The 27,836-nt window shown below is 42.0% G+C and overlaps 1 protein-coding gene across 9 annotated transcripts; it reads left to right on the top strand.

The window, feature by feature from the left end:
• On the top strand, window positions 1-26,187 carry LOC108925758 (ELAV-like protein 2). Of its 9 annotated transcripts, none has more exons than XM_018737988.2 (8): window positions 1-68; window positions 15,372-15,455; window positions 17,680-17,923; window positions 21,451-21,554; window positions 22,616-22,769; window positions 23,503-23,728; window positions 24,022-24,060; window positions 24,804-26,187. In XM_018737988.2, the coding sequence occupies exons 2-8, from the start codon at window positions 15,384-15,386 to the stop codon at window positions 25,132-25,134; spliced, it is 1,170 nt and encodes a 389-aa protein (XP_018593504.1). In that variant the 5' UTR covers window positions 1-68; window positions 15,372-15,383; the 3' UTR covers window positions 25,135-26,187. The 9 variants fall into 9 exon arrangements, with proteins under 9 accessions (XP_018593504.1, XP_029114928.1, XP_018593506.1 ...); XM_029259095.1 differs by having other exon boundaries at window positions 15-370; window positions 17,683-17,923; window positions 24,807-26,187; XM_018737990.2 differs by having other exon boundaries at window positions 15-370; window positions 17,683-17,923.
• The last annotated feature ends 1,649 nt before the right edge of the window (window positions 26,188-27,836 follow it).

Below are 27,836 nucleotides of genomic sequence, written 5' to 3'. Positions count from 1 at the left end.
AAGGGCACCTCCTCCACACGCTGGTTTCCTCTGCACTCAGTGATGTCGTCCGTCCTGGTGGTCGTCCTGTAAGAGAGGGAGACCCGAGCCGCTTCCTTTTTAGGGTTTTCTTCTGTTCCTTTTTTATTTACCCCCCCTCCTTTCTTTCTGTTGTTATGTTTTAGAACATTTAATACCTTTGCGTGTGTGACGTCTGGCTTTTGTTTTTAAATAAATATTTTATTTCATGAATCCTGTTTATTTGTGTTGGAATTTTCATTTAATAGGGGATTTGCTTTTTGCATTGTTTATTATTTGAATGCTTGTCTGTTGAAAGAGAGTGCTGTATTTTGGCTAACACTAAGGACCTCCGTAACTTTCATTAGAAACGGTAAGAGATGTGTAAAGTTTTCTTTTTCTTACAGAAATCTGTTGTGATGCTGACATTTCAGAAGCCTAGAGAATTTATACTTTTACATTTATTCTAATAATGAATGAATGAATGGGATATTGAACACTGTCAGTGTGTCACGAGATGTATTATTATGATTTCGATTCTGCCTCAAGCTGTGGCACTTTACGCAGTTGTGCAGCGACATTATTAGGCTCTCTAGCTGCAATAAGAACGCGGCATGTCTTTTTTTGTAATATCTCACCTTGGCTTTGTATCGTTAGACTGTATGATCACTCCAGTAGCAGCATGAGCCGAACGGAATGGTTCTGCCAATGGCATAAATGTGTAATCCATAGTTTGTTTATCCCCCCCCGCCCCCCTTTCATGGAAGAGGTACCATGCATTACATGGTCCATGCCATTTGTGAAGACCACTCGCTTTCTGTGTGCTGAGACCTGTCAAGTTAGTTGAATGTCCATGAAGTAGTGAGAGAAGCCAAGGACTCGGAATTTGCACACCGCAGTGTAATAAATCACTGCTACAGCGCGCGGATCGTGTCAAGTGAAATTATAGGAATATTACGGGCAATCGAATGGCACTGTGCGACCAGCTCGGTATTACACATTTCATTCTTTCCCTGCTGATAAGCGGTACACTTCCAGTATGATGGTTGTTAATATTGTTGGGCACGTTATGTTTACGTATATTTCCTTGCTATATAATAAATAATAATTGTCGCAAGTTATCTCCGCCTTTTGCTACATGTCACGGATCCATATCATCTGAAGTTGCTCCTATTGCACATATCGCACCCCGGTTGTTGATGAAGAGCTGCGGTCAATGGGCATCTTACGGATTGTGTTCGCAGGTTTCCAGCAGTTGAGGCGCCCCGAGCACTGTGTTGTTGTCAGACAGCTAGTTGATTCATGTCTTGCGGTGACAGCTCACGGATGAGATGTTCCTCAACGCGAAACATATTCAGAATTAGAGATGCTTTAACTCCCTCTCTCGAAAATGGAATACGAATGACCGATCGGGACCGGAGCGGGACGGCTATGAGGAGCATCCTTTCAATTGGGCAAAAAAGAGCCCCGAAATTTCGGCGCGCGGGTAACGCATTTCGTGGCCACGCCCAAGGTTCGGCGAAACCATCGCCACGCCCATCGCTCCGCCTCTTCTTACTCCCGCCGCGCGGCGCGCGCCCCGAGCACGTTTCGCTCCGACCGCCTTCGAGTGTGTGTCGCTGAATGCGAGTCACACAGTTGAGTTAAAATAACAAACACAGCGCAACAAGGTAGGACCGAGGCGCGGCGTTGTCCTCTGCAATGTTTTAAGCATTAAAACGCGTGCTGGAGCGCGCGAGGCAGAAAAAAAGGAACATTTTTTCGTTGTGCCGCTTCGTCCGGCGGCGGTGTGTGTGTTTGCTTTGCCCGCGTGCCAGGTCTGCTAAAATACGTTCTACTCCCGGCCCCTTTGCAATCATTTCACACTCTTCCATTCCTCGGAACACAGCAGCTTACATTTTAGACGTTGCTGTAAGAGTTTGGCGGTGCGGCTGAAGAGATGCAGCGTTCCTGTTCGGTAAACGCCGGTGCAGGTGCACCGAAAAGCCTGCTGGTTTGCGCTCGTGCTGAGCAGGTGCGCTCGTGCTGAGCAGGTGCGCTCGCGCCGCAGTCCATGAGCTGCTGCTGGTCCATCCGCTCGTTGACTAGTTGGCGTGTCCTGTTTTTTTTGAGGGGGGCTTTTCGCCCAGTTGAGTTTGCTTCAGCTGCCCTACCCCACCGAGGAGATAGGGGGCGCTGCAGGTACAGCCCTCCCTCACTCACTCACTCACTCACTCAGTTTGGCTCTGAGTCGTTTGCACCAAATGTTCAACATCAGCTGCCCTGTGTGTGTGTCACATTTGAACCAAATTCTTAGTGCAGTTTAGTGACTACAGCTGCTGTTTCGCAGTCCAAGGTCCCGGGTTCGAATCCCATGTCCTGCTGGAGCGTCTCCGTTTGAGGCGCTCGTACGGCCTGCGGTTCCAGCGCTAAGTCGCTTCGGCGAACGTTGTCAGCCGGATACGTCGACCAGCATTTGGGGTGTTGATGGTAATCCGTTTGTTTGCTGCTCCACCTGAGAAATGGGATTTATATATACTGTAAGTCCTTTTTTTTCCTATGTTGGCGTAAAACAGAGTTTTATGTAGTTTATGTACATAAACAGTTTGAGGGAACTTCTCACTTTGTTAAATGCACTGTTTTGGTGCTTCTAAGTTTCGGTTCATTTTAATAATAAATATACCTTAATAATGCAGACTTGTCAGTTAAGCGTGGCTGTTTGCAGTTGTTACTCTACATGTTCATCATTTAACTTAATTCGTGTAAATTTTTATTTGGGGGACAGCATATGGTATAGTGCCTGAGGCTGTCACCTTTGCAAGCGGAAGGTTTCTGGTTTGAATCCCACTCCTGCTGTAGTACCCCTAAGCAGGGCACTTATCCTGAATTGATACAGTAAGCACACTTTGCTGGATAAAAGGGTAAATAAATGTAAAGTTGGTTATCTAACAAAATTGCTTTGGGCAAAATGGTTAAGGTTAATTTTTTATTTTTTTTTAAATGAAGGTATACTTTTTAGGAGATTAAAAAAAAAAAAAAACTGTCGGTATGGGAAAATTTAAGTTGTTACCTGGTGCTTTTAACAACGCCATCAGGTGAAACTGGAAGAAACGTTTGAGAACAGTTCAGTCCGTAGGGTGCGGATGCGAGGAATGACTTGGAGTCGCTTGATCCCGGCCGATCGTGACTGGCCTTTGGCTATTGAGGGCAGATTGGACCAAACTGGACTTGGCTCCCCTGTCTGGGTACTGCCTCCAGCCTGTGTCTGTGTTCTCGGGGTGATCTGTGAGCTCAGCCCATATGTCACTTCGAGGGACAGGAGAACAGGAAGAGTGCTTAAGTTCTTAGTAGTATTTTCCCCCCCCCTCTTGCCTTTGCAAATTGTATGCAAAATAAACACAAAATTTCCTCTCAAATGGTGACGGACGGTAAGAAAGGGTTGAGTTTGTCTTATAGTTGAGTCATAAATAAAGCTGACAGTTTGCAGGGAAAATGCAGAGAGCCTTTCGTGGTGGAACAGAAAGGCCTTATAACTGAATAAAGAGATGGCTTTGGAAAAATATTGTCCCCTTTTACATTAGTCTTAACAACTTGGGGTTGTCTCTCAAGGCTGATGGCAAACGGCAGGGTTTCCTCCCTCTCCGTGCTCCTGATTGCCGATTTTGACCAAGCCCTTTCCGTTTCTTCAAATGGTGTCTTCGCTTCCGCGACGGGTGGCCGCCTCTCGCTGGGGGTGAGCGCGGAGCTGCTGGTTGATGTTCGAGACTTTCCCCGTTGGGTCCGGACGGCAGGGACACGCATTGCTATCCGGCTGCGGTTCTGGTCCCCGGGATGCAGTGCTGCGGCGCTCAGACTCCGACACATGACAGCCATTTGATAAATATTTGTGATGGTGATAAATGCCGTGGGCCAGGATGTGATGTCCTTTCAGGACTGTCGCCAAGCGGCACCCTCCAGTAATGACCTGACACTGGGCTTTAGCATATAGCTGTCACTCATGGCCATTTTACTTCTTGCGTGGAATGAGAATATTGTTAACAATATACTTCTCAATGCTACTTTGCTGGGCAGTAATGACTTTTTTTTTTTTTCCCCCCCCTTCACTATTGTTTACAAACCTTATTCCACCAAAGGCAACATTAGTTGCTGTGATGTGTATAAAAATAGTAAATAAGGTAGAAATCGGAGAAATTAAAAATAAATGGCATAACAGGTGCATTCCCTGGTTATGAGAGCTGGCTGAACGTTGCAGCTCGGAGTGATCAGTGTCATCCACGGAGGGCGACCCGGGCCTCCGCGTTGGCGTAATTGGCTCCGGCCTGCAGAGGAGTTGCCGACTGCGTGCGCCGAGAGGTGGGCTCGCTCCTCTAGCAGGCGCCGCGTGACTCGCAGGGTGAGAAATGTGCTCCTGTCAGCGGCTCGTCATCAGGATGCACGCTGCCCTCTGAGCCTCCTGCCAAGTGCTGGGACATTGCTGACAGCTGGCTGTTGGAGAACCTCTCGTTGTCACTAATGCATCGTTTAAAAAGAAAAAAGATGTAGAATAGCAAGTCTCGTTGCATCTTTACACGCATTTTCCCAAATCTGTTAAACATCGCGAAACACGAAGCATTTAGATTGAGGGGAAAGAGAGATTGAGTCACATATTTGGGAAAAAAATACTGTTGTGCACTTAAAATATGGTACATTTACATTCTCTTTAGCCATTGATTTTCTCCAATGCAACTTAAGTTAATAAATGATTTACTTATTCTTTCACTTGGGTAATAACTGGAGCAATTTAAGGTAAGTACCCTGATCGGGGACTCTGCTGCAGTAGTTGGTGTTTGAACCTGGGTCCTTGGAGTTTAAAGGCAGAAGCTCTGACCGCTACCCCACCTGCTGCCCCAACTGTGACGCATCCATATCTTCTTTCAACCTGTTAGGGGCCTTAATTCCGCATTACCACAATCCCAGTTCCCATGAAGCACTAACAGGAAGGAGCAGGACCATAACCTGAATATCACTATAGGACTTGTACCAGGACCCGATGGGAAGCGAAGGGTTACGTGAACTCTGATTCGGGCCATCAAATTCATGTCGGTCTTGCTTCCCCATACTGAACCCAACATACTTATAGTAAGTAAATATTCTAAAGGAATGACACAATAAGTTGGCATGCCATTTACTCAGGTTTAAATTTACCTTGATTAGTGGTTTGACACCTCGGTGGAGTGAGAGCAGCGGGAGTTTCGGCAGTATGTTAGAGACACCTGTACGGTTTGCTTTAATGTTTTTGTAAATACGACACAGCAGGTACAATTTCAGTACCGCAGGAATTTACCGTCTGCGGGCTATGTTGCAGAAAGTTCAGCAGAACAATGGGGACTCTATTTAATTCAAAGTAAATGCTATCCAGCATGGCACAACCCAGCGAAAACATCCTCTGAGCTGAAATTTTGTGTAAGCAGCTGTTGCCAGTTTTAACATTTATAGTCACTGGTTGAAATGCAACTAAAGGTACCATAGCTGTGATTTTGATTGTGTTTTCAGTACTTGTATTGCATGATGTGTACTAATAACTTTGAAAGGTAGTGTCTTCTGTTGTTCGCAGGGATTTAAAATATTTCAGGTCACGTGAGCCTCAGGATACTGCTTTTTTTTTTAAAAAAAATCTACCGTACATTTGGACTAGAAGGATGCAGGTTCAAATCCCATCTCCAGCTATCCTTTTGAACAAGGTACTTGCTCTGAATTCTTCCAGGAAAAAAATCCTGCTGGATAAATGGGTAAATCATTGTAAGTAGTTCAACACTTTTTAGGGTGTGCAATTTTGATGGCATACTCTTATTTCCAGATAAATTCTCAGTGCTCAATTTTTTTGTTACAGTATTCCTTTATACTATATCCTTTAACTGCCTTGGGTGTTTCCTGCACGTCAGGTTAGCAGCATAAAGCTTGGCAGTGATTTGTAGCGTTAGGCTCAAGCTGACATCGGTCTTGTTTTCCACACTCACGTTTGACGTCTGTCTGGGTGGAAATGTCTCTCTGTGGTTTGGAGCGGAAGGAGTAGCTGCCGTTGCCCCTCTGAGAGATGCCGAATGAATTATGCAACTGTACTTCCTTGCCGTTTTGTGGGACCGTGGGACCGTGCGGAAACCTCGCGGGATGGAGGATCACTGCGATTCTCTGACATTACCTGGGTGTAAGCAACTTTTCAGCATCTTCTAGGCTGCCGAAACTAGGGCAGGTGCAGAAATCGGCACGGTTGGGCTTCCCGTATGTGGAAGTGAGGTTTCGAACCATTAGTGGCTGCAGCTTGGTGTCGCTGTCACTCGAAGCATGTTTTAACGAACAGTCTCGTGCTAAGTCAAGTCACCCGGTGGGTGTATTTAAGTGACCGTTCTCAAACACGTTTCCTCATCAGCGTACGCAGCGTTTCAGAACCGCGATGTGCACGTGGTGGAGGCGAGCGTGTGGTGTATCTCGGCATGACGACTCGTTCCTGGATGCTGTGCACGAAAATGGATAGGGCTGTGCACGTCGTTCATTAAAATGGGCCGCGTGGCGGCCTGGTGAGTAGCGGTGGCTCCTCGCCACTCCTGGGCTGTGGATTTGGACGTGGGTTTGAATACAGCTCGGTTCTGTGTGGTATTTGCACATTCTCCCTGTGTTTGCAGGGGTTCTTCTGGATGCTTTGGTTTCCTCCCATAGCCCAGGGGTATGTTTCGGGTAAATTGATAACGCTCAATTGTGTTTAGCGTGTGTGCCTCTCTGTGTTAGAGAGCTCTTCCGTATAAATTTATTCATCACTGTTTCTGTGTCTGACTTTGCGTCAGAACAGTGAAACTGGGCAGATATGTTTCGAAATTTTGCCCAGGTGAAATAGTGCATTGGTGACGAAGGTGATGGTTAGCCACTGCTGTTTTAATTCATCTGTAGATGGAGTCTTGCGCGCGAACATGAGTTATGGCATTGTCAAGGCCGTGGCTGCAGGGCTGGGGTTAAATGTGGGCGATTTGTAAATAAAAGTGCACATACATTCATGTGACATTTTCAGCATGGGGTCATTGTAATGTTTAGAAGGTATTTGTGTTACGTTGGCTCAGTGTGTAGATGGGTAAATGATACTGAGTTCAGAGTGTCCAGTTTTGTAAGTCACCTTCAGTGAAGGTGTCAGCAAAGTAGTTAATAACCATTGTATGTCCCTTTGGAGAAGTCTGCTAAACTAATAAATGTATAAACGTAAGGTGTGTTTCGCTCACTGTATATATCAATAAAGGAGTAAAGCGGAGCACGCACAATGGCATAATATATGCTATGTAATATATGTTATGTTATATAATAACATGTACACAGTGTAGCATTAAGATGAGTCTTTGCTTTAAGACGGATGTAGCAAGTCGCAGAGGGACTGTTTCCGTAAACTTGATTGGCTGTAGATCGGGTTTCGTGAGCCGTTGGACAAAGGCCGTCCAGTGTCCTGCAGCGGGAAGCTCTGCGAGTATCCTGCTATGCTGTCCTAATGGCAAATGACAACCACCCCGGTTTCTGTAAAATGCACACATGTTTACATTTTATTTAGCTGATGCTTTTCTACAACGCTACTTACAAAGAATCTTTATACGGTTGGGTATTTTTTTACCGTCTCAATTCGGTGTAAGTACCTTGCTTGAGGGTACTACAGTGCAAACCTGGGTCCTTCGAGGACAAGGTGGCAGATCTATCCACCATGCCACCTGCTGCCCACAGAGCTGTTTAAAATGCAGTATCTGCGCTGCAGTTTTGGGTGTCGGTTTGACACTTGATGGTCTGTAACCGATTAATGCTAAATATGGGTATTGTATTAACCAGCAGTTGGTGTTTGTTTTGACCACATGCAGCGCTCACACTGAGTGGCATTGCTTAGTCTAGCCATATTGCCATCAGCATGAAATTGCCCCAAGTCATCCATTCTTGGTCTTATGTTAGCAGGTTTTCCAGCTCTCTTTACACAGCTAAACGCTCTGAAACGGAAGTAGCTGGATTCAATCAGGACAGTCAGCGGAATCGGGCGGATCGGTAGCTGACTGAACCAAAAGCTATGTGGACTCGACCTTCCAGGATTACATTTTCAGTAGCCCTGCTGTGGGGTTTGACCGCCGTGCACCCGGTTTGCAGTAAACAGGCCTTCGGAAAAGGCTGGTAAAGACGGTAGAACCTGCCGCAGTGTTACGGTGGGACAACAGCCGAAGGGCCTCCTCCTCCTCCCGTGTCTCCCCCCGAACAAGGCGAAGCAAATGAGCCGGCCTGCAGGACGCGTGTCGGACAGCGTGACTTGACCTTCAACGGTTTCCCGTTGATGGGTGTAATTTCAAAATCAGAGCTGCTCTCGGGTGACACTGCATAGTTAACTAGCAAGAAAACACGGTAAATTGGCCTCTTTGGAAGGTGGGGTAATTAGTGCAGAATTTTCCCCTGTTATCATTGATTAGAAATGCTTTCAGCTCATGTGTGGAGTAAATAATAAAACTTAATTGTCAATCAGTGTTGATTGTAATGTAATTAACTTCTTTCTCTCACCTCCTTACATATAGATACTTTGCAATTAAGGTAGTCTGCCCTTGTCAGATTTAATTCCCACCACGTTCTGCATGCTTTCCGCCGTTGATCTTTTTAACTTTGTTTTTTTGTGATCATTTCTCAGTTTGTGGCAAAAAATATATTCCGAGTGTTGATTATATTTAGCAAATTTAAGATGACCATCTGGCTCCATCTGTTAGCCTGTCAAATCTGTCAACAACACAAATGTCACCGCTGGCATGGGTATTTCACGTAGCAGTTTGAGACGTTTGAAGTACCCCTAAGACCAGGGTGGGATTCTGCAGTAGCTTTAGGAAGGCTGGCTTCTTTTGTATTTAGCCAAGGCTTGGAAGGGGGTTCCTTCGTCTGCCAACTGGTGGAGATGCTGGTGCGTTCGCTTCAATGTCATGCAGCCATAGCAGTGTTGGTTTTCTGAGAGACGGCAGGGCTAAGAATGGAGATGAGGCCGAAATGTAGATTTTACTTGCGTTAACTACACGCACCCGTATATAATGTTTGTGTGTATGCGCAATCTGTAAAACAGGAAATACATTTATTTTGATGATGTTGCTTGATTGAACCTCCAATCCAAAAAAAAAAAAAAAATTATATGGTCTTGTATAAACTAGAAGAAGGAAGGCTATAGGAGTTAAATACTACCCTTAAGAATTGTTAAATCCAACCAAGCTGTTTAGGAATGTTTTGTGAAGTAGCCTCCCACCCCCCCAAAATCGTTTTGTGAAACCGCCTGAAGTTGTAGCTGCTGTATTGCAGCAGCAGCACCCAGCAGTGGGGGTCGGGTCACTTCCCGTTTCGTTCCCTGAAGCTTGTCGCATTCCCGAGTGGCGTGGCCCTGCAAAGGTTTCACTTTGAAGAGGATCCTGGACAGAGTGGGCATCCAGGCAGGCCGAGGACAGCTGACAAGCTTCAAAAGGCAATGTGCTCATTCAAGTGAAACGGCGCAGGTAGTCGGGTTTTTTTTCTGCAGATAAAACCCTGGCAGAAGATCAACTTTATATTATTATTGCTGCATTTTTTTTTTTTTTTTTTTTTTTTTTTTTTTTTTTAACCGCATGTGCGTTGGCTCCAGGGAAGAGGTGACACAGAAATGCCAACAAAAGCAGGAGACCGCCGGCCTCGGATGCCCATGTCTCTTATCGAGCCGAGGCTGCTGTCGAGATTGCCAAGCGCCTTTTGCTGCTGTTTATCTCCTCTAAATAAGAATTAGTGCCTTGTAGCACTGTGGAAGTGGGGCAGTGCACATCTAGCTGGTGTTGTGAATTGTAAACTAGGACATGCTGGTGGTGTATTTGGTGTGTGCTCTTACTCACGTTGGCTTCGGCAGAAAGATGTGAATCACAACTGTCCGTGCAAACATTCAGCTGACGTTCTGCATATGTCCCCCTTGAGTAAATCCAATTTTAGACACCCTGAAAGGTAATTATTATTTTTTTTCTAGAATAACTTTTTATAATAGCAATACTCAGTTGGGTTGTAACTATGGTGCATGATATGCAGAGATACCATTATATGGCATATACTGGTTAGTGTTTGGTTAGCCTGTGACATTGCCAGGGATTTAGTGATAACACCTTATTTATAGGGCGGTTCAGTTGAAATGCCTAGATATAATTATGCATGAATTAGTAAATGTGTACTTAAAAATAACTCGGGTTAAGGTTGTGACTTAAAGCAGTACCACATCAGCGTGCATTAGTCCTAACTAAAGCCGGAGTGCTTTCATCTTGTTTGTACCATGGTTATGCAATTTAGTTCTATTTTTAATTGTGTTTTAATTTCCGCGTCGGTAATAGGTTTGACCATTTGGGAAGGTAATTTATCTCATTCATATGCATGTCCACTGAAACGAAAAAGTAGCTACGCACCCAGGACAGCGCAGCTAATGTTGTCGTTGTGTTAAGTCTTAAAAATGCAGCTTTTATAGATGGCATGTGTTTTGACGTGGCATACTGCTATGCAGCCTTTTTTGTGTAATTTTTTTTCTTTCATAAAATCTTTAACGTTATCCTAGCAATATTTAATGCAGATGGGATTCTTTTCAGTAGACAGTCAGACATTTGAAATTAGTCATTTTTGTTCACCGTATTTTGTCGGGCATGATCTGTTTTGCGTAGAGATGCATGTTTTACTGTAAAGACTTGCGGTTTTGACTACATATGATTGCTGTTTGAAGTTCATATGAAAATGTTTTACGTACATCACCACGTTTGACTTCATTTATCAGAAGTCTGTGCTGCTGGAAATGTTTGCGTGACCGGTAATTATAAAACCTTCCTGGCCGCTTTGAACGATATTGATTTTGTGGTGGAAACCCTGGAAGTAGGCAAAAAAAAAAAACGAAGAAAAAAGACAGCTTTAATGAGGCATACCATGAAATTAATTGTGAAGGGAAGGGAATTCGTGCTTGGGACATGGTGCGTCCGTTGGACGTGATGCACTGACGGAAGACGTGCCCAAGTGGGTCATTCGTAACGTAGCACCGGTGGTTGCGGGGTAGATGGACCGGTCCCACGCAGGTGGCCGTGTATGCCGCTGGCGCCGTGTGTCGTGTATCTCCAGGTTCCAGGGGCGCAGCGGGGATTAGAGGCTAACCAGCGGTGCTCAGCTGGCCTGACAGCCCCCCCACAGTTCTGTGAGGGGAGTAAAAGTGCAACGTGGAAGTGTGACTTGGTCTGAGCTTTTTTGAGAGCCAGGCTGCATAATTATTACAGTCTCCATTTCTGCCTTCACGAGACCCTCAGTGTGACATTTAGAAATCAAATGTTCCGTGCTTACTTGCTGAGCATATTTTACATAATTTTGCTCATATGCTTAAGACATTGCCATACAGTGTTTCACTTAATTACCTTTATGTTGTGGAATTAAGATTGTTACCTTTCACATGTCATTGACTATAGTAACTAACCAAATGTGTTTGTATTTCGGGGGGGGGGGGGAAGGAAAACTGAATGTCTCATATATACACACACACACACATTTTCAGAACCGCTTGTCCCTTACGGGGTCACGGGGAACCGGAGCCTACCCGGCAACACAGGGCGTAAGGCCAGAGGGGGAATATATACACACACACACACACACCTACACACCTACCTCTTTGGAATAGCTCTTCTGAATTGAGACCTGAGCTGTGCTTCTACGAAGGGTGAAAGTCAGTTCTCTGGTTCTCGGAAACTGAGATCACAACTAGTGAAGTACCACATCCTTTCCTGGTTTAACGTGCTAATTTTTTGCAGCTATAGTTCGTTTGGGATGCAATAATCGGAACACAGTTGTATTTTTGTGTTTTACTGAATCCTTTTTTTGATCGCTGCTCTCAAACCTCTGTTGCCCATGGTATAAGTACTGTATAATTGAAATGATATACTTCATGTTTTCCTTTCTTGTTTAAATTCAGTTTTATACTTTTAAACCCTAATTTCTTACGTCAGTGCATACATGTTACTTCATTAAAGTTGCTGCATGAACAAATGAGGCCTTCGTGCAGCCGTCACGTTGAGGTTCTCGCAAGGTGAAATATATATAATGAAACAAAACTTGCGCTTTTTTTTAAAATCAAATGACGCCTACCGTTTTTTTCCACTCGCTATGCGGTGACATGTTCTAAAGTACTTCGCTCTCTGGAAGGGGGAACTTGGCCTAATTCTGTACTCTCTCCATCACGATAGTTCCCACTCCGTCATGGCTGTAGGGAAGTGTGTTATCCAGCTTGTCGTCTCCCTAGTGACAGCCGCCATTGTGAGAGATTAACTTCGGCTCCGAGGGTACGCGCTAGTAGCGGTGCGGAGTTTCGATGTATGCCTCCGCACCCTCGGAAAGTGTCTGCCGGTGGCAGCTGCCTTCTGAGAAATTAGCAATTTATCTACATCCTCTGCAGTGCAGGAAAGCTGTCATGGTCTGATCAGTGATGGCGTCTTTGGTGTGCTCCCCCCGCGGGGAATTGTTTTTAAAAAAAAAAAAAAAAATATTTTGTAGACTTTTAAAAGTCAGTTTGTGTAGTCATTGTGGATTATGCATATCGGCGGTTATTATTTATGCAGACAAAATTGACCTTTTACAAGTTGCTTTTAACATTTTGAAATTGTCTCCCTCTGCTGCACCCTGATTAGTCTGGAAAAAGTAATGGGTTTGCAGTTTCCTGCCTGATGCTTGAAATGCCAAACTGCAGGGTTTAATGTGAATTCTTGCTGCTTCTTGCTTTGCTCAGTTTCATATAATTTTGTTGCCCGACATGATACCTTTCGTAGCTTCTTTTTGTTTACGAACGCGTGCATCAGCGTTTCGTGGTCGGAGCTGACAACTTGCGTTCAGATGACGGAGTGGTGGCCGGTCTTTTGGGACACGTGGTCTCTGGGAACAGCGCGGGTTTGAAGATCCCATTTTTACACTGGAAGGCGGACGATACATGTGAAGTGCATTACTGTGCCCTGAATGGAACAGCCCTTGGTAAATGCACATGGGGATTTGTTGAGTCATCTGGGGGAGAGAAAAAAAGCACATATTACGTCATCTGTAACCTTGCTTGTACCAACCTACGGTGCTATTTTATAATAGGCAAGAAGGGTTCCAGTCTATTTTAATCAACCAAGCTAATGGAGGCAGAACAGCAGCCTTTGAAAACGGGTAAGTGAGAAGGGCAAGAAGCAGTTCAAATCTTTGACTCTTTGTAAGTCTTACGCAATACTTAGCCTAAGACTAGCCATGAAGCTCCTCATTGCTGCTTAAATGAAAAGCTTCCAGACCACCTCGGTATGTTCGATGAACATTTGACGCTGTCGTCTTTCAGCCGTAGTGCCGCTGACTTGCCTGATGGGGCAAAGTTGTTCCTTTTGGCCCTGCTCAAAATTCTCTGGGCTGCGTGCAGACCCACATCTGCAAGTGTCCACAGATTTTCTGCATGGTCGTAGTGTTGATTTGGTATTGTCATAGTTGGGTGGTGTGCCTGGAAATCGACACAGAGATGTGCATTGGTCCAAGTTACCCTGGGCTGCCTACTTTGATAGGATGCTGTTTATGCAGTAAATCCAATAACCATGGATGACCTTAGGGCGATTGGCTAGCGTTACTGTGCTAAATGATTAGACACTGGATGGAAAGGTGCTTGAAATGTATCCCCATTGCAGACTGGAGATGATATGTGCAGAAAAAGTGGCTTCTGCATTTTGTTTATTTTTAAGTGACTTATGAAATCTTAATTTAAAAGAGCTTCAGAGGCCGCTGTTTTACTGGTGTTGCGCCTCACCTTATGTTTCTTGCAGATTTTCAAAGAAGATAAAATTCTTCTGTTTTATTTACCTTTAATTGCGTTTTCTTCATATGTGTTCCCAAAAGTTTTGGTTATTGAGCAGAAGTGGCATATATTTGCACTGCCAGCCAATAGTTGGCGGTAGAAGACATGCAGAATAGGAGCGGGCACAGCCTTTGTTCAACTTTGAGTGTTGATTAGTAACAGGATGAAATAGTTAACAATTGGCATTGAATTGGAGTTTGTGGAGAGAATGCTTTGAAATTTAGTTTTATTTTTAGTACAGGTAGAAGTGGCTGAAAATGTTAGTCTTAATTATAGTACATAAATTATATCCTTTTTTTTTTTCTTTTTTCAAACTGTAAAATGGGGGCGGTCTGTATTATTAAGCCATTAATAATTATCTAGATAAGTTGAAAGTGGCCTGGACATGACAAGCAATTCACATCCTGGGATATTAACATAAAATCAAATGACACCTACCGTTTCTTCACTCAGTATACGGTGACATGTTCCAAAGTTTGAGGGTTTTTGGTACGAGGGTACCTGTCTAATACGTCTAGTATGAAGATGGTCCATTAATGTTAGTGTGTTTGTGCTATTCTACCATCAGCACTCAACGTGTTAGAGCTTTGGTGATTGTATAGAATCACTGAATCAGGTGTGGCGGTGAAGGAAGAGAAGAGATACATGGAACGAGTGGGGTTCTCTAACACGCAATTTTGGGAAGCAGAGCATCAGGCATTTTGTAATAATGTAATTTCAAAACTGGCATCTCACAAATATGAAGCGTAAGGTTTTTCTCCGTGAGACATTTCTAACATAATTCTGGGAATACTAAAACTGTAACGCAGAATACATATGACAGCCACATTCACAGAAGCAATGTTTTTGCAGAGTTTCTATAAAATCAGGGAAAGATAGACCAACATACTTAGTAAAACTGTGTATGCAGGTATGCCGATAGAACGAAGTTGGGGGGGAAAAAGTGTCTTGCCATGTAAAAGTGCTTGATTGTCATTCTCACTGTCTTCGTTGTGACTTTGAATGCCCTTGGCAATATTAGTTTCAACTGCAGCTATTTGGGGACAATTTTTTGTTAACTTTTGTGTTTAAAATACTTAATACATCTTAGAAGTGATGGAAAAAATGAGCGGTTCCATGCTATTAAGTTTCCCACCAAAATGTGTACAGTCAGGCTCTGCTGTTCACAAGGACGCAATCTGTGTAACACAAGAAAACAGTGCTGTTTGTTGAGCTGTCTGATCATGAGTCGCGGAAGTTAGCCAACTGCCTTCTTCTCGCATTCGGATGTTTTAATATTGATCATTTTTGTCAGGCATGCATTTCATGTTGAGTTCATTGTAATCATTCTTCTTCCATTTCAAAACTGAAAGTGTAGTTTCAGTTGTCCTGTTGCTGCTACACTTAGCTGGAAGAACTTGTCACTTGTTCTGTACGTAACGTCAGGCCTCTTCCTGACTTGGCCAATCCACATAGATGGGTTCACGGAGGTGACGGCAACTAAAATGTTTGGACTGTTTATTGTTGTCAATCTAACATGCGGTGCTTTTTGTCCATGTTACAGACATCAACTAACATGGCAGTCAGACTGTGCGATGTGGCCTCTCTGCTTAGAAGTGGTTCGTGGGCAGCAGAGCCTTGGACTGGGGTCTGTGGGATTTTTTCTTAAATTCATAGGGTAAATTGCATTGTGTGTGGGCCATACCAAAGACCCACAATGTGGTTTTATAGTTGGCACATATCAAATGCATCTTGGATGGTCTTGATGTTTAATTTACTATGTGGTGTTCATTGGTATAGTCTAAACACTTCTTTCTTCTTCTTTATGACTATCACATGCGTTTTGTGCATGTAAAGCAGTTCTTTTCAATAAGAATAAGTGTTTAAAAAGTGGCTAAAAGCCACAGTTAAAGAAGGATGCATTTTTTTCAATCGTATTTTTAAAAGCAGAAACGCCCCGTCAAATGTGACATTATCGAATGACCCTTCAATTCGGATCGGGCAGGTGCGCATATGACACTATTCAAAAAAAGCTATCAAGAATTTTTGCACACAACTGGACCTGTGTTGCCATTTGTCAAAGACAAGTAAAAGAAGTGTGTTAACAGCCTTAAATACAAATGGATATATGATTATGTATAGTGTGTATTATTTGCATAGGGTGCAGGGTTTTTTTCCTCCCCCTTTGCAACATTAGAATTAAAATACATTGGTTCCAACACATTGTACATGTAAATGCTGCAGAGACTGGCATCATGATAGTCAGAGTTCACAAAAAAAAAAACTTGACAGCTGCTCCACGGACCGAGACCATAAACGTAAAGTACAAATTAAAAATCACATTAGCACTCTAGTGCGTTTCATCTGTTCCTCTAGGCCTGTTCTGAGCTGATTGGATTTACCCGTTCAATTGTCAAGTTTACGGGTCCAATTCTAAACTTGCCAAATTGTACAGATTTGGATACATGCTAATTCAATTAAAATGAGATTTGAAGTCATTTAATGTTGACCCTGGTTTTTATTTTTTTATTAAAATAAATTGCATGGGCATGCTTCGTGCTTTGTGTAAAAGGTGTTGTTTTTACCCAGCAAGTATCATTTGAGTTTATGTTGTAAAGTTTTTAATTTTTTCTATATTTTTTCTGGTGCTTTTTAATCAAACTTCTATTCTCGTGGTTCTGGAGGTGATGGAGGGGAAGAAAAAAAAAATTACTGAAGTGCTCAGCTGTAACAAACACTTGGTTCCGATATGTCCAAGGCTGGAGTGTCGCTCTGAGTGTTATGCTAGAGAAGCACTTGGTGAAGCTGAATTAAGACTAATAGAAACAAAGCTACTTTTGCTACTCTCAAATTTGTCATCGTTTTGATGTATACATCTGTTAAACTGCCAATGGCATCTCTTTTGGCTTTTTTTAAAGTCTCCAGCTCACCTGTAACAATTTGTAAATGATCCTCTAATTTACTGTAGCCCTCTCAATACATGTTCTTTATATAATACTAGGTATAATTAAAAATTCACCAAAATATCTCTATGGTAAACACCCCCCCTCCCATTTCAGTTGGGGAACATCTGACCTTTACCATAATAGAAAAGAGCAACTTGATTGCAGTCATTTGTTAATCCCCATGTGCTGAACACATCATTATTTATACACACACAGTGGTACACCATGTAGGTTTATTATACGGTGGCAACATGGTGAATACTGTCTGAGTCAGTGTGTCCAGAATGGTAGGTACACTGGTGCTATCTGTTCATTGACTCCAGCCATTTTATAATATTTAGATGGCACTAGATATTCTCATTTTGGCGGAAGAACCCAGGTGCCAGTTTACTGTAGTTTTTTCCGTGAAACTGGTTTTAGGTTGCTTAGGATGCTGGGTTTTCGTAAGAACCTTGGCAAGTAGCATAGCGTTTGGAGCCACACCTTGCAACCAAAGCACCTGCACTTGAGTCCCACTTGCTGCTGTTGTGCACTCAACCAAGGTACTTGCCTTGAATAATACAGTAAAACTTCACCAGCTGTTTAAATGGATATTGAGTAGACAGACCTAAGTCACTTTTGAGAGGAGCATTAGTTAATGAATAAACAGCAACCTTGAGCTTTTGTATTTCCTCACCCTTTCTTCAGATAAGAACTGTCATGTTTTACATAGGGAGAGGGAGGAAAAAACACCTGTATTCCTGCTATAGAACAAACTAACTTTATTCTTATTGAAGTTTTCAATATTAATTTTTGGGGGTGAGTTAGGGGTCCATGTACAGAACAATTAAGATCTGCCTTGTACTGTTGAAGAGCATCCTTTTTTAACTGATCAATATCCTGATGGTCATCCACAGGTTCTAACATGCCTTTGTTTTCCTCTTTTAGCAGGTCATCGCAGCCATGGAGACACAGCTTTCCAATGGACCCTCTTGTAACAACACAACCAACGGCCCCACCACAGTGTCAAACAACTGCTCCTCTCCTGCAGAGTCAGGAAGCATAGAGGACAGTAAAACTAACTTAATAGTGAACTATTTGCCTCAAAATATGACACAAGAAGAGCTGAGGAGTTTGTTTGGGAGCATTGGTGAAATTGAATCCTGTAAATTAGTACGAGACAAAATCACAGGTAAAGTATCCAAAACCCCGTGGTCTTGCAGTGACCTCATGTTTGCGTACTTCCAGAAATCTGGCTTTGTTCTAAAGCCTATTTAATGTCATTTTTGCTAATGTTCAGAGATGGCCAATAGGAGATGGCTGAATATCACATTCATATGTACCATTCAGCCGCTAACATTTTGAATTTGCGATTTAGCTATTGAGCACTCGTTTGGTAGTCCAGCTTCATTCATTGCCATTTCATAAAGATTGGACATTTGTTTCTCCACCTTTGCATCTGAATCGGGTGCAGTTTGCCTGCTTGAACGGATTCTTTACTCTCGCAGATTATAAAGGCTTATCTTGTACATTTGTTGGTCCATCTTTATAGATCATTATGTTTTTAAATGTCTTTGATATTCAGGACCCCAATTAAAGCCAGGGTCTTACATTTGAAAATAATGGTGAACCTAGAGGAGGCTTTTACTGAATAAAATTCTCTAATTTGATGCAGCCTCTAAGTGGGAGACATAATAAGACTTGTTTAGAAGTGAGCCAGATCTGACACATACTGCACTAAATTCATATTTAATATCAGTGATTTCCTTTGTCCTTTTTGCACTGCTGGCGGTGATCTTTCGGCATACTGGGAGTGTAAGTTTATTGTGGAAAAAAATTATTTAACTCCTGACATCCTGAGATTATCTTTTACCTTCTTACATTTGGTGATGTCTTCTTAAAACATTTTAAACAAAGGAATTGAGGTGTCATTTTTGCCCTTGTGTGAAAATTCTAGTCTGTTTTATCATAGCTTCCCTGTTGATTAGCTTTCTATATAATGAAATACCGTAATAAGTTGAAGTGAATGTTGGCTTTGGTTTTACTTACTAGACTAATTTTAGAAAGTGATTTAACCTCTAGTAGCATTTTAGAGGAGGAAAGCATGCTACAAAGTGGATCGACACAATCACCACAGTCATGGATGCCCCACTTTCAAGTCTTAACCGGTTGGCAGAAGACTGGATGCTTTTCAGGACAACTATCCATAGAGTCATCATGAGTTGACATCGACTCGACGGCACCTAACAGCAACATGTAGCATTTTAGCAATTCATGGAAGATATGTTACATGTATATGCAGTAATATGCATAATCCATGTGCTTGCATGCATGTTGTGTGAATTCATGTGTTGTACCTTTTCTGGCAGTAGTTTTAATAGAATTGCAGTTCAGCCATCTGGAGCTGTAGCCTGTACTTGTCACAGGTGACTCTGAATGCAGATTATCTCAATGTTTTGTGAATAAGCTTAACATTTGTCCTGCCTTAGAGACTTAAAATATTCTTTCAGGCTCCACTTTAAATGATCAGAGCTGAGTAACTGATTCACGCATTTATCTAATTAATTTAATTGTACAAAAAACCAAATGCACTTTTCAGTTGAAATAAGCTGTACTAGAGACAAAATGTGTAGTGCGCACTTTGGTATGCTCTCTTGGGCTCAGTATTCAGTGTCCCCCCCCATTTGTGGATAAGGCTGCATTCTAGTAAAAGTGACCCAACAGTAATTAGTGACATGCAATACACCTGTGACCCCAAATCAGATTAATTTATTCAATTAAGGTTCAGTTAATTCATTTTGTCTCTTAATATAAGAATTGATTTAAGTAAATATATTTTCTAGCATTAACACGGCAATAAAAGAGGATATAAACCTCCCATGGAAGAGTGAGTGGATGGGGGCTCAAGTCCAGCTGGCACAAGTGAGATAATTAGCAGCCCTTCATTCCTGATTGACAGTCTCTTGTCACGGTCACATCTGAATTATTTTTTGTGGTTACAAACTGAATGTTGAAGAGCCATAAGATGTGTTGATACCAACATTTTAGCACCTATGTCAGATTTTGGACAAATGTTTGAGATTATAAAACGTCCTGGCTTGTGATAGCATTCAGATCTTAGACCCGAAATTCAGGCCTCAATGTGCGGAAGGCCTACACGTACTCGGCATGAATCCGATCTCTTTTGAGCTCGGTTTGGCATTTGGGGTATTAACAAACCCCGCGTACTGGTCGGTGAAAGGGTTGCAGTGCCACTTTACACTTCTGTCCATCGTCAAAGATTGTGACGCATTGCAGTAGCTTGATTAAATGGCTTTGTTTGCTTAACCATGTAGGTAGTGGTTTAGTCAGATTTTTAGCGTTAAGTGGCTCCATCAAGATGACTATAATCAAGGTGACCTTTTCAAAGGCTGAGTGATCTCATGGAAGCTGCTGAGCTGTCATGCTCTTCCAAACATGTTGTGTTGCTGCCTTGCTTGGCTCTTCAGAAAATCACGGGCTGATATTTGCATGACTTTGCGCATGCATTATTGAGAAGGCTTTTAATAATTGCACTACATTTCATACTGCATCAAATAGCTAACGTGGTGGAAAGCAGAGGGAGTGGGTTGCATTTGGTGTTGTGGTTTATACGCATGCATAAAATGGTGGTAAAACACAGGAAGGCAACTTACCACAACACTATATTTGCTTCAACATGACTCATGTTATTGATATGTAAATATTTGTGTCTGTGTTATGCGGCAAAATATTTAAATTTTGTGTGTTTCAGCTTGTAATTTCATATTTGAACACTTAGAAATTAGTCTTTTAACCATATTAGTACCTATGCAAAATCCAGGTTATTTTAAGAATAGTGTTAGTTAAAAGATTAAGTAGTTAAAAGTGCTTATTGTAAGCATTGTTTTTGCGTGGTAAGTTTTCTTCTCCCCCCCCCCCCCCCCCCCCCAAGGGTGTTCAGGCTAACTAAGGTGTTCTGTAATGGATCCATAGAAATCCCCCAACACATGATACCTCTGCTGGTTCAGCTGGTAGTTTTGCTTACCCCAGATGTTCTTTCCAGTTTGTTTTATTATTTTTTTTTTAAATTTTATTGCTTCTGTCCTTGTGTGATATACACCACACTTTGTGCGGGTGCTCATTTGAAAAGCAGTTTTTTTTAGGTGTCACATCTTCTACTGCCTGAAACTGTTTGGAAACAAATTACTGTATGTGAAAATGCTTAGGGAATTGTTTTAAGCAGTATCCTCGGTTTGGCCAAATTGATTCAGTGTTGGTTTGCACAAATGTCACCTCCCACAGAGAGTGTTAGTTTCCTTCCAGGCAGAAGCAGAACTGTCATCTTGTAGTTTCGTTTTAACTTTTTTTTTTTTTTTTTGAACGATAATAGACTGAAATGCCAGGTGTGTACAAGATTTGTACGTTTTTTTTTTTTTTTAGCATTTGTGGTTTGCAGTTATGAAAAAACTGATTAAAAGTACAAAGTATTGTGCGATTATTCCTGCCTCTTAGAAGATGTCACATGTAATATTTATAATAATTTTAATTCCACTGTTTTTAGACCTTTTTGTATTGGACATTTGAAATTGCTAATTGGTCAGTTTTTGGCCTACGTATACCTTTGGTTTTGGTATTAATATGGCTTTGCTAAATGATTTCGTTTTAGTATGCAGAAGAGTGGAGATTTTCTTTGAGTTCTGTGTGTGTGTGTGTTTGCAGGACAAAGTCTAGGGTATGGATTTGTGAACTACGCAGAGCCAAAAGCTGCAGAGAAAGCTATTAATACACTAAATGCTCTGAGACTGCAAACCAAGACCATCAAGGTAATCGATGTGTAGCACCGACGCCCTTGAGATGTCCTTCATATTTTCAGTCAAGGTCACACAGCAGGGGAGCGCAAGGGACATTCCGTCACTCCAGCTAATCAGTGTTTTTGTTGAGTCCTCAACAGCACCACGTGATGTGCAGTGTTTTAAAATAGAAAGTCTCATTGTAAATATTTCAGCTGGCTCTTGTAAAGAGCTGCAAAAAAAAAAAAAAAAAAGAGAACTCCGCTCCCCTACTGTGAGCTTGCAGTTTCCTTTTCAAGTGTGGCCACAATGTTCAGTGTGAAGGATAGAGCATTGTTAGTGCTCAGGGTCTTTTCACCGTGGCCACTACCCATAGTCCATAGAAGAATACCGATCCTATTTGGTGGTTTAATTAAAGCAGGCGAAAATCATGGATGCTGTCCATGGGGTGCTATTGAAGGTCGCCATGGAGCAGTCATGACACCATAATGAAGTTCTCTGCCCTGCATTCACCAGTGCAGCCCAACCACCAATAAAAGGCCTTTCACTGAAGATGCTTCTGTGATTATATGTGCTTGTTAAATCAATGAATAGTCTTATTTGGGTATCCTTGGGGGCCAGCTAGATTCTTCTTGAAGATTTCATTGTCATGTAAAAATTTCAGTGGTAAACTTCATCCACCTGTCATAGGCATTTAACACAATGGGGTTTAGAAATAATGGCTTATTATCAAGGAAGTGTAAGGTAGTGCTAGTTGCCCTACTGATATTGTCATTGTGGTCTAATGATTTACATTGTGTTTTGTATGTGAGGCACATACTTCATGGTTTAACTTTCCAAATGAGAATATTGCATGCGAAAAATACAGAATATACCCTGTATTAGAAGTGGCTTCTGCTCTCCATATTTTTTCAGTTTACTTTTTATTGTATTGTTAATCTTCTGGAATTTTCTCTCATCGGCTAAGTGTAGCAGTGGATGCCATGGACGCACATGCTTGTTTAATGTGCTGCTTTAATAGGCCTCAGAGGCAGCTAAGAGCATTTGCCCAATGCCAAACGTGCGCTTGAGGTTTTCTGTTAATTTCCTTTCAGGTTTCCTATGCCCGTCCGAGCTCGGCGTCCATCAGAGACGCCAATCTGTACGTCAGCGGACTGCCGAAAACCATGACTCAGAAGGAGCTGGAGCAGTTCTTCTCCCAGTATGGCCGCATCATCACCTCCCGCATTCTGGTGGACCAGGTGACCGGTGAGCAGGGTGGGGATGAAAGGACGAGCGTGACCTGGTGCTGGTCCAGGTCATTTTTCCAACGTGCTGCATTCTGTTTGCTGTCCTGGCAGCTGTGGAGGCTGGCAAACGTGGTTTCGCCTGTAGCGAACCCTCCGTTGAAAAGTAGCACTGCTCTTGCGCAGAAATGCAGGGGATGTGTCCAGGTAAACATTTCCAGTGGGTAGGATTTGGACAAGCAAATAGTTTAAACATGAAACCGACACATTAATGTGGATTAATTCACAAGGTAGAATTCTCATTGTTTACAGCTTTAGATACCTTAGCTAAGTCCTTGCAGATGAGGGTTGCATGTACTGATTCGTTCAAATACATTTATTCATTCATTAGCAGACACATTTCTTCAAATTTTGACTTATGAACACTATATAGTAGTATTTAGCCCATACCTTTTCACCCAAGGTGACTTACAATGGTGGTTACACTACGTACGTGTCACTCAGCTCTCACACCCACACACTATGGGCAGTTTTTTGAGTCACCAGTTCACCTGAAAGCATGTCTTTGAACTGTGGGAGGAAGACGGAGTACCTGGAGAAAACCCACTGAAACACAAGGACAAACTCCACACTGACTCAGCAGGCATCGAACCTGCGTCCTCCCGCACGACCCTGGTGCTGTAAGAGAGTGGATCTACTCAGTGTGCCACCGTGCTGCCTCGTTAAACACAAATTGGTAATGCTACCTCGGCCAGGTGTCTCCAGAGGGGTAGGATTCATCAGATTTGACCGGCGGACCGAAGCCGAGGAAGCCATCAAGGGCCTCAATGGGCAGAAGCCCCCCGGTGCCGCGGAACCAATAACGGTGAAGTTCGCCAACAACCCAAGCCAGAAGACCACCCAGGCGCTGCTCTCTCAGCTGTACCAGACATCCAGCAGGAGGTACTCTGGACCCCTGGCACAGCAAGCACAGCGCTTCCGGTAAAGAACTAAACTCTCAAGGGCTTTACCACAGCTGAAGATTTCAGAATCATCAAGTGCCAGTGTACATGCGTGTGCCTATGTTTACAAATCGTCAATAACAGTATCATCGTACTTATGTGTTTTCAATGTCTTTGAGGCTAAGAACGATTACCATAAAACCTGTTATAATTCTGAAAATACTTAATACTGTAACACAATACGAAATTTAAATGCAGAATTCTTTGAGTTGTGGTAATTCCCCCTCCCCCCCATTTAAAATGTGTCTTTAACAAGTGTAAATGTCATTGTAGGTTGGACAGTATCCTGAACATGGCTTATGGTGTGAAGAGGTAAATACAGCTTTTTGTACAACAGTGGAATAGATTTTAAATGTCTTCATCTTAGTAAATACTGTAATTGATATAAAAAAGGTTTTCTAAAAATAGTTTTTGTGCTGGTTTTCCAGCAAAAAGAAAGAAAAAAAAGAAAGATCTGTGTGCCTTCTAAATGTTTTCCTCAGTCACTGAATTAAAGCAAAAGAGGCTTCACAACACATAGCCCTATGGACTGGGAAACGTGCACATTATCCCTACTGGAAATCCTACATTGTTACATTATTTAAAAAAAGTAAAATCAATACATGAGGAGTGATATTTTAGATGTAACTTAAAATATGAGCACGTTTGGGAACGCAGTGACTTTGCTCGCTGTGTCACAGTAAGCGCAGAAGGAATGGCAGGGGGGTGTCATGGAAGGTGCCCAGTAGTGCTCTGTTGCTGCTGCTGGCCATTTCCAGATCTGCAGGTCAGTTCCACCCCCTAAGGGTGGGGACTTTTAAGACACTTCATTACTCTTTCCAAAGCATCTGCTGATGCCTGCAGCTCTGTAGTGCTGGTTATTGCTCGATACGCAGATTTGCATGTTTAGTTATGAATAGCCAGCTGGTTAGTGTGTGCGCACACGTGTACGTGATCTATACACACACACACACACACACACACACACACACATGCACACAGCAAGGTGAATAAATATTTTTTTCAGTGTCATTGGAGGACTTTGTTACCAGATGTGAACCACTTTTGTCCCGCAGCAGATTTTCTCCCATGACCATCGATGGTGTCACCAGCTTGCCTGGCATCAACATCCCGGGGCACACAGGAAGCTCATGGTGCATCTTCGTGTACAACCTGGCACCAGATGCGGACGAGAGCATCCTGTGGCAGATGTTTGGTCCGTTTGGAGCCGTGACGAATGTGAAGGTCATCCGCGATTACAGCACCCACAAGTGCAAAGGCTTCGGCTTCGTCTCCATGACGAATTATGAAGAGGCAGTCATGGCCATCGCGAGCTTGAACGGATACCGTCTTGGGGACAGAGTTCTGCAAGTCTCATTTAAAACTAACAAAACGCACAAAGCTTAATGTCTTAGCAACATTTAAGAGGGAGGGGAATAAACTTTATACATTAGTAAAAGTCTCTTTGTAAGTCGGTTCAGTTACAAAGAATTGATGTTTAGCGTCGTGTTTTTTTTTTTTTTTTTTTTTTATTATTATTAATGCTGACTTAATATATAGTTTCAAATGAAGAGAGGTGTTTTACCTGGCGTTGCATTCTAATGCCTTCTTTAAAGTAACTTTTTAATGTTTTTTCTTTTTTGTGGTTTTGTTGCATATATGCTTTGGAAAAAGTCTTGTAAGGCATTGTAAGGTGGTTTTTCTTTATTTTTATTGTCAGTTTGCCTTGGGTGCACTTGCCTCTAAGTGATAAATAGAAAGTACTTTGAATCACTGCTGTTTGTGTATTTCTGTTTGCCAGTTAAACTGCTTTGTTGTGTTATTAGTTGGTTTATTGGTTGGCTACAAAATGTTGCTTATCGTACGATTACAGGAGACAACTTTTCTAAAGCAGTACCTTGCCAAAGAGCTAGGAACCTCTTTGATGTGGGTTTAAAGAAGCATCTATTTTTATAAAAAGAACAATTTGGAGAAACTTTTTACCGGACCTGGAACAAATATTTTGACTTGGATACTTTGGGAAAAAGATATCTTCATATAACACATTGCAAGCTTTTGAACTTTACCAGGAACTTTGCTGTGGTTGAAATTTCTGGAGAGCTTTATGATCTAAAAGGTACCTTTTGAGATCTTTGTATTCAGATTCTAAAAACGAATGGATTTATTAGTTAATTGGTGTCCGTTTTATTTGTACAATCATCAGTGAGTTGTGCGGCCATCTCCGTTTGTGACAAGCAGCTCACGTTTTTGTGTATTATTTTGGAATAGGAGTAGTGCAAAGTTAAACTTCATAGAAACGCATATCAAGTAGAATGTGTGGGGGAGGAGGTCAAAGGGGAAAGTAAATCAGTTCTTCCGATAGGATTCCCTTCAGAGAAGCCCACTGGTCAGTAGTGCATTTTCTGTTACAGGCCTTTTTTTGTGTTTTTCCTGCTTTGAACAAGGTGACACCTATTTGAGCTGCAGTATGTATTTAATATATATAAATAAATATATATATATAATGAAGGTACAAGTTGGAAGAGCTGTTAAGTCTATGTAAATGCCTGTTTTATGTTAGGAATATATTCATTTTGTACATTTGAATAGTTTAATTTTTTCTCTCTCCTTTGAAAGACATGTTAGGTTTACTTTGTTCATATTGCCTTATTTTGTTCCTCTTGAAGGTTGTTTGCATTTAATTTAAAGTACTTGATCTGTTGTGCTTTGGATCAGCATTGCTGCAGTTCAGTGCTGTTAAGAACATTAGACATTTACGTTTGTTTAAAAATAAATTATATAGATTATATATACTTAGGCTTGTGCAAAAGATTTTTAGAAAAAATATACGAGCAGCAGTTCTGGAATTCACTTGCATTCATGCAAAAGAAAAATGCATAAAATCAGGCAATGTATTAGATGTACATTATACTGCTTAGTTGCAATGGGAGTATGTATGTAAAGTACCACAGGTTTCTGGTCTCACTGGAGAGTAATGGTTGGCAATGACCAGGGTGCACTGGTAACTGTGCTTATACCCCGCTTTATACGTGTGCATATATATTTAAAGAAAAATGGGGAAAAAATTCCTGCGCTTCACCTTATAATTGTGTGCCATTTGTTACATATTTATTCTTGTTACTGCCTTTCTTTTGGAGTCTAGAGTTGGATTTGCTGTAGGCCAGTGCATTTTTATAATTGCCCTCTCAATTACTCCTCAAGTTGGATGCAATGATGCTGTTCCATGGTACCAGGCCTTCATGAGAAGGTTTGCCATCTGCAAGGACCCTCGGTGGTCAACCTGCTACTCATGTATTGACGGTAACAGCCGCTTTCTCAGAACTCTAAAGTTGATATTTATTTAAAGTTGTATGGTTTGACTCTGTTAACAGCTGTTGGAATAGAGCATATCTTTTAGTATTTAAAAGGATGTACATGTTCACTTTGTCTTTGAATAATTTGAATTTGTATTTTTTTTTTTCTTCATGTTCAGTACATCAATAAACAAGTTGAAGGGAAAGTGTCCTTTGTCTGGGTATCTGTTTGTCATCTAAATTTATTTTATATGAGAGGATTTAACAAAAAAAAAAAAAAAACCACACACACTTGAATGCAAAATACTTTAGAAAGAAAGCTCTAGATTTAAAGACGAACTAGTAAACAGCCAGAAGGACACAAGTGGAATCTGTTGTGAGGCATCTGTGGATGCCAGACAGGAAAGGGCATTGGTATCATGCAACTCCTACATTTCGGACATGACTCAAAGTTCTGCATGTTCAAGTTTCAAAGTTTTAAAAAAAAGTTTCCCTTGGCATAGAAAGTTGATTTTAATCATATATGCAAATCAACTTGTCTATGGCTTCCCATATTTACAAGGGCTGTAAAACTTTCTGAAAATGTTCCCAATGAATGAAAGTCACACCACTGCTTTAATTATCTCCATTCGTATTGTTACACGTCATGCGCCATATATCTTAAAGACAAACATTCTGTGCAAAGTCGAAACGAAACTGTCATCCTCTTGCAATACTTTGTATAAAGACCTTACGCTTTAACGCATAAGACCACTTACAAAAGTTTTAATAATGCTGTAACGCATTGTCAGAATGTTGTATAGAACTCTTCGCAGA

Source organism: Scleropages formosus, chromosome 16 (genome assembly GCF_900964775.1).
Source record: "Scleropages formosus chromosome 16, fSclFor1.1, whole genome shotgun sequence".
Taxonomy (NCBI): Eukaryota; Metazoa; Chordata; class Actinopteri; order Osteoglossiformes; family Osteoglossidae; genus Scleropages; species Scleropages formosus.
The sequence above is the reverse complement of the archived record's forward strand: the minus strand, read 5'-3'. Positions and strand labels throughout refer to the sequence as shown.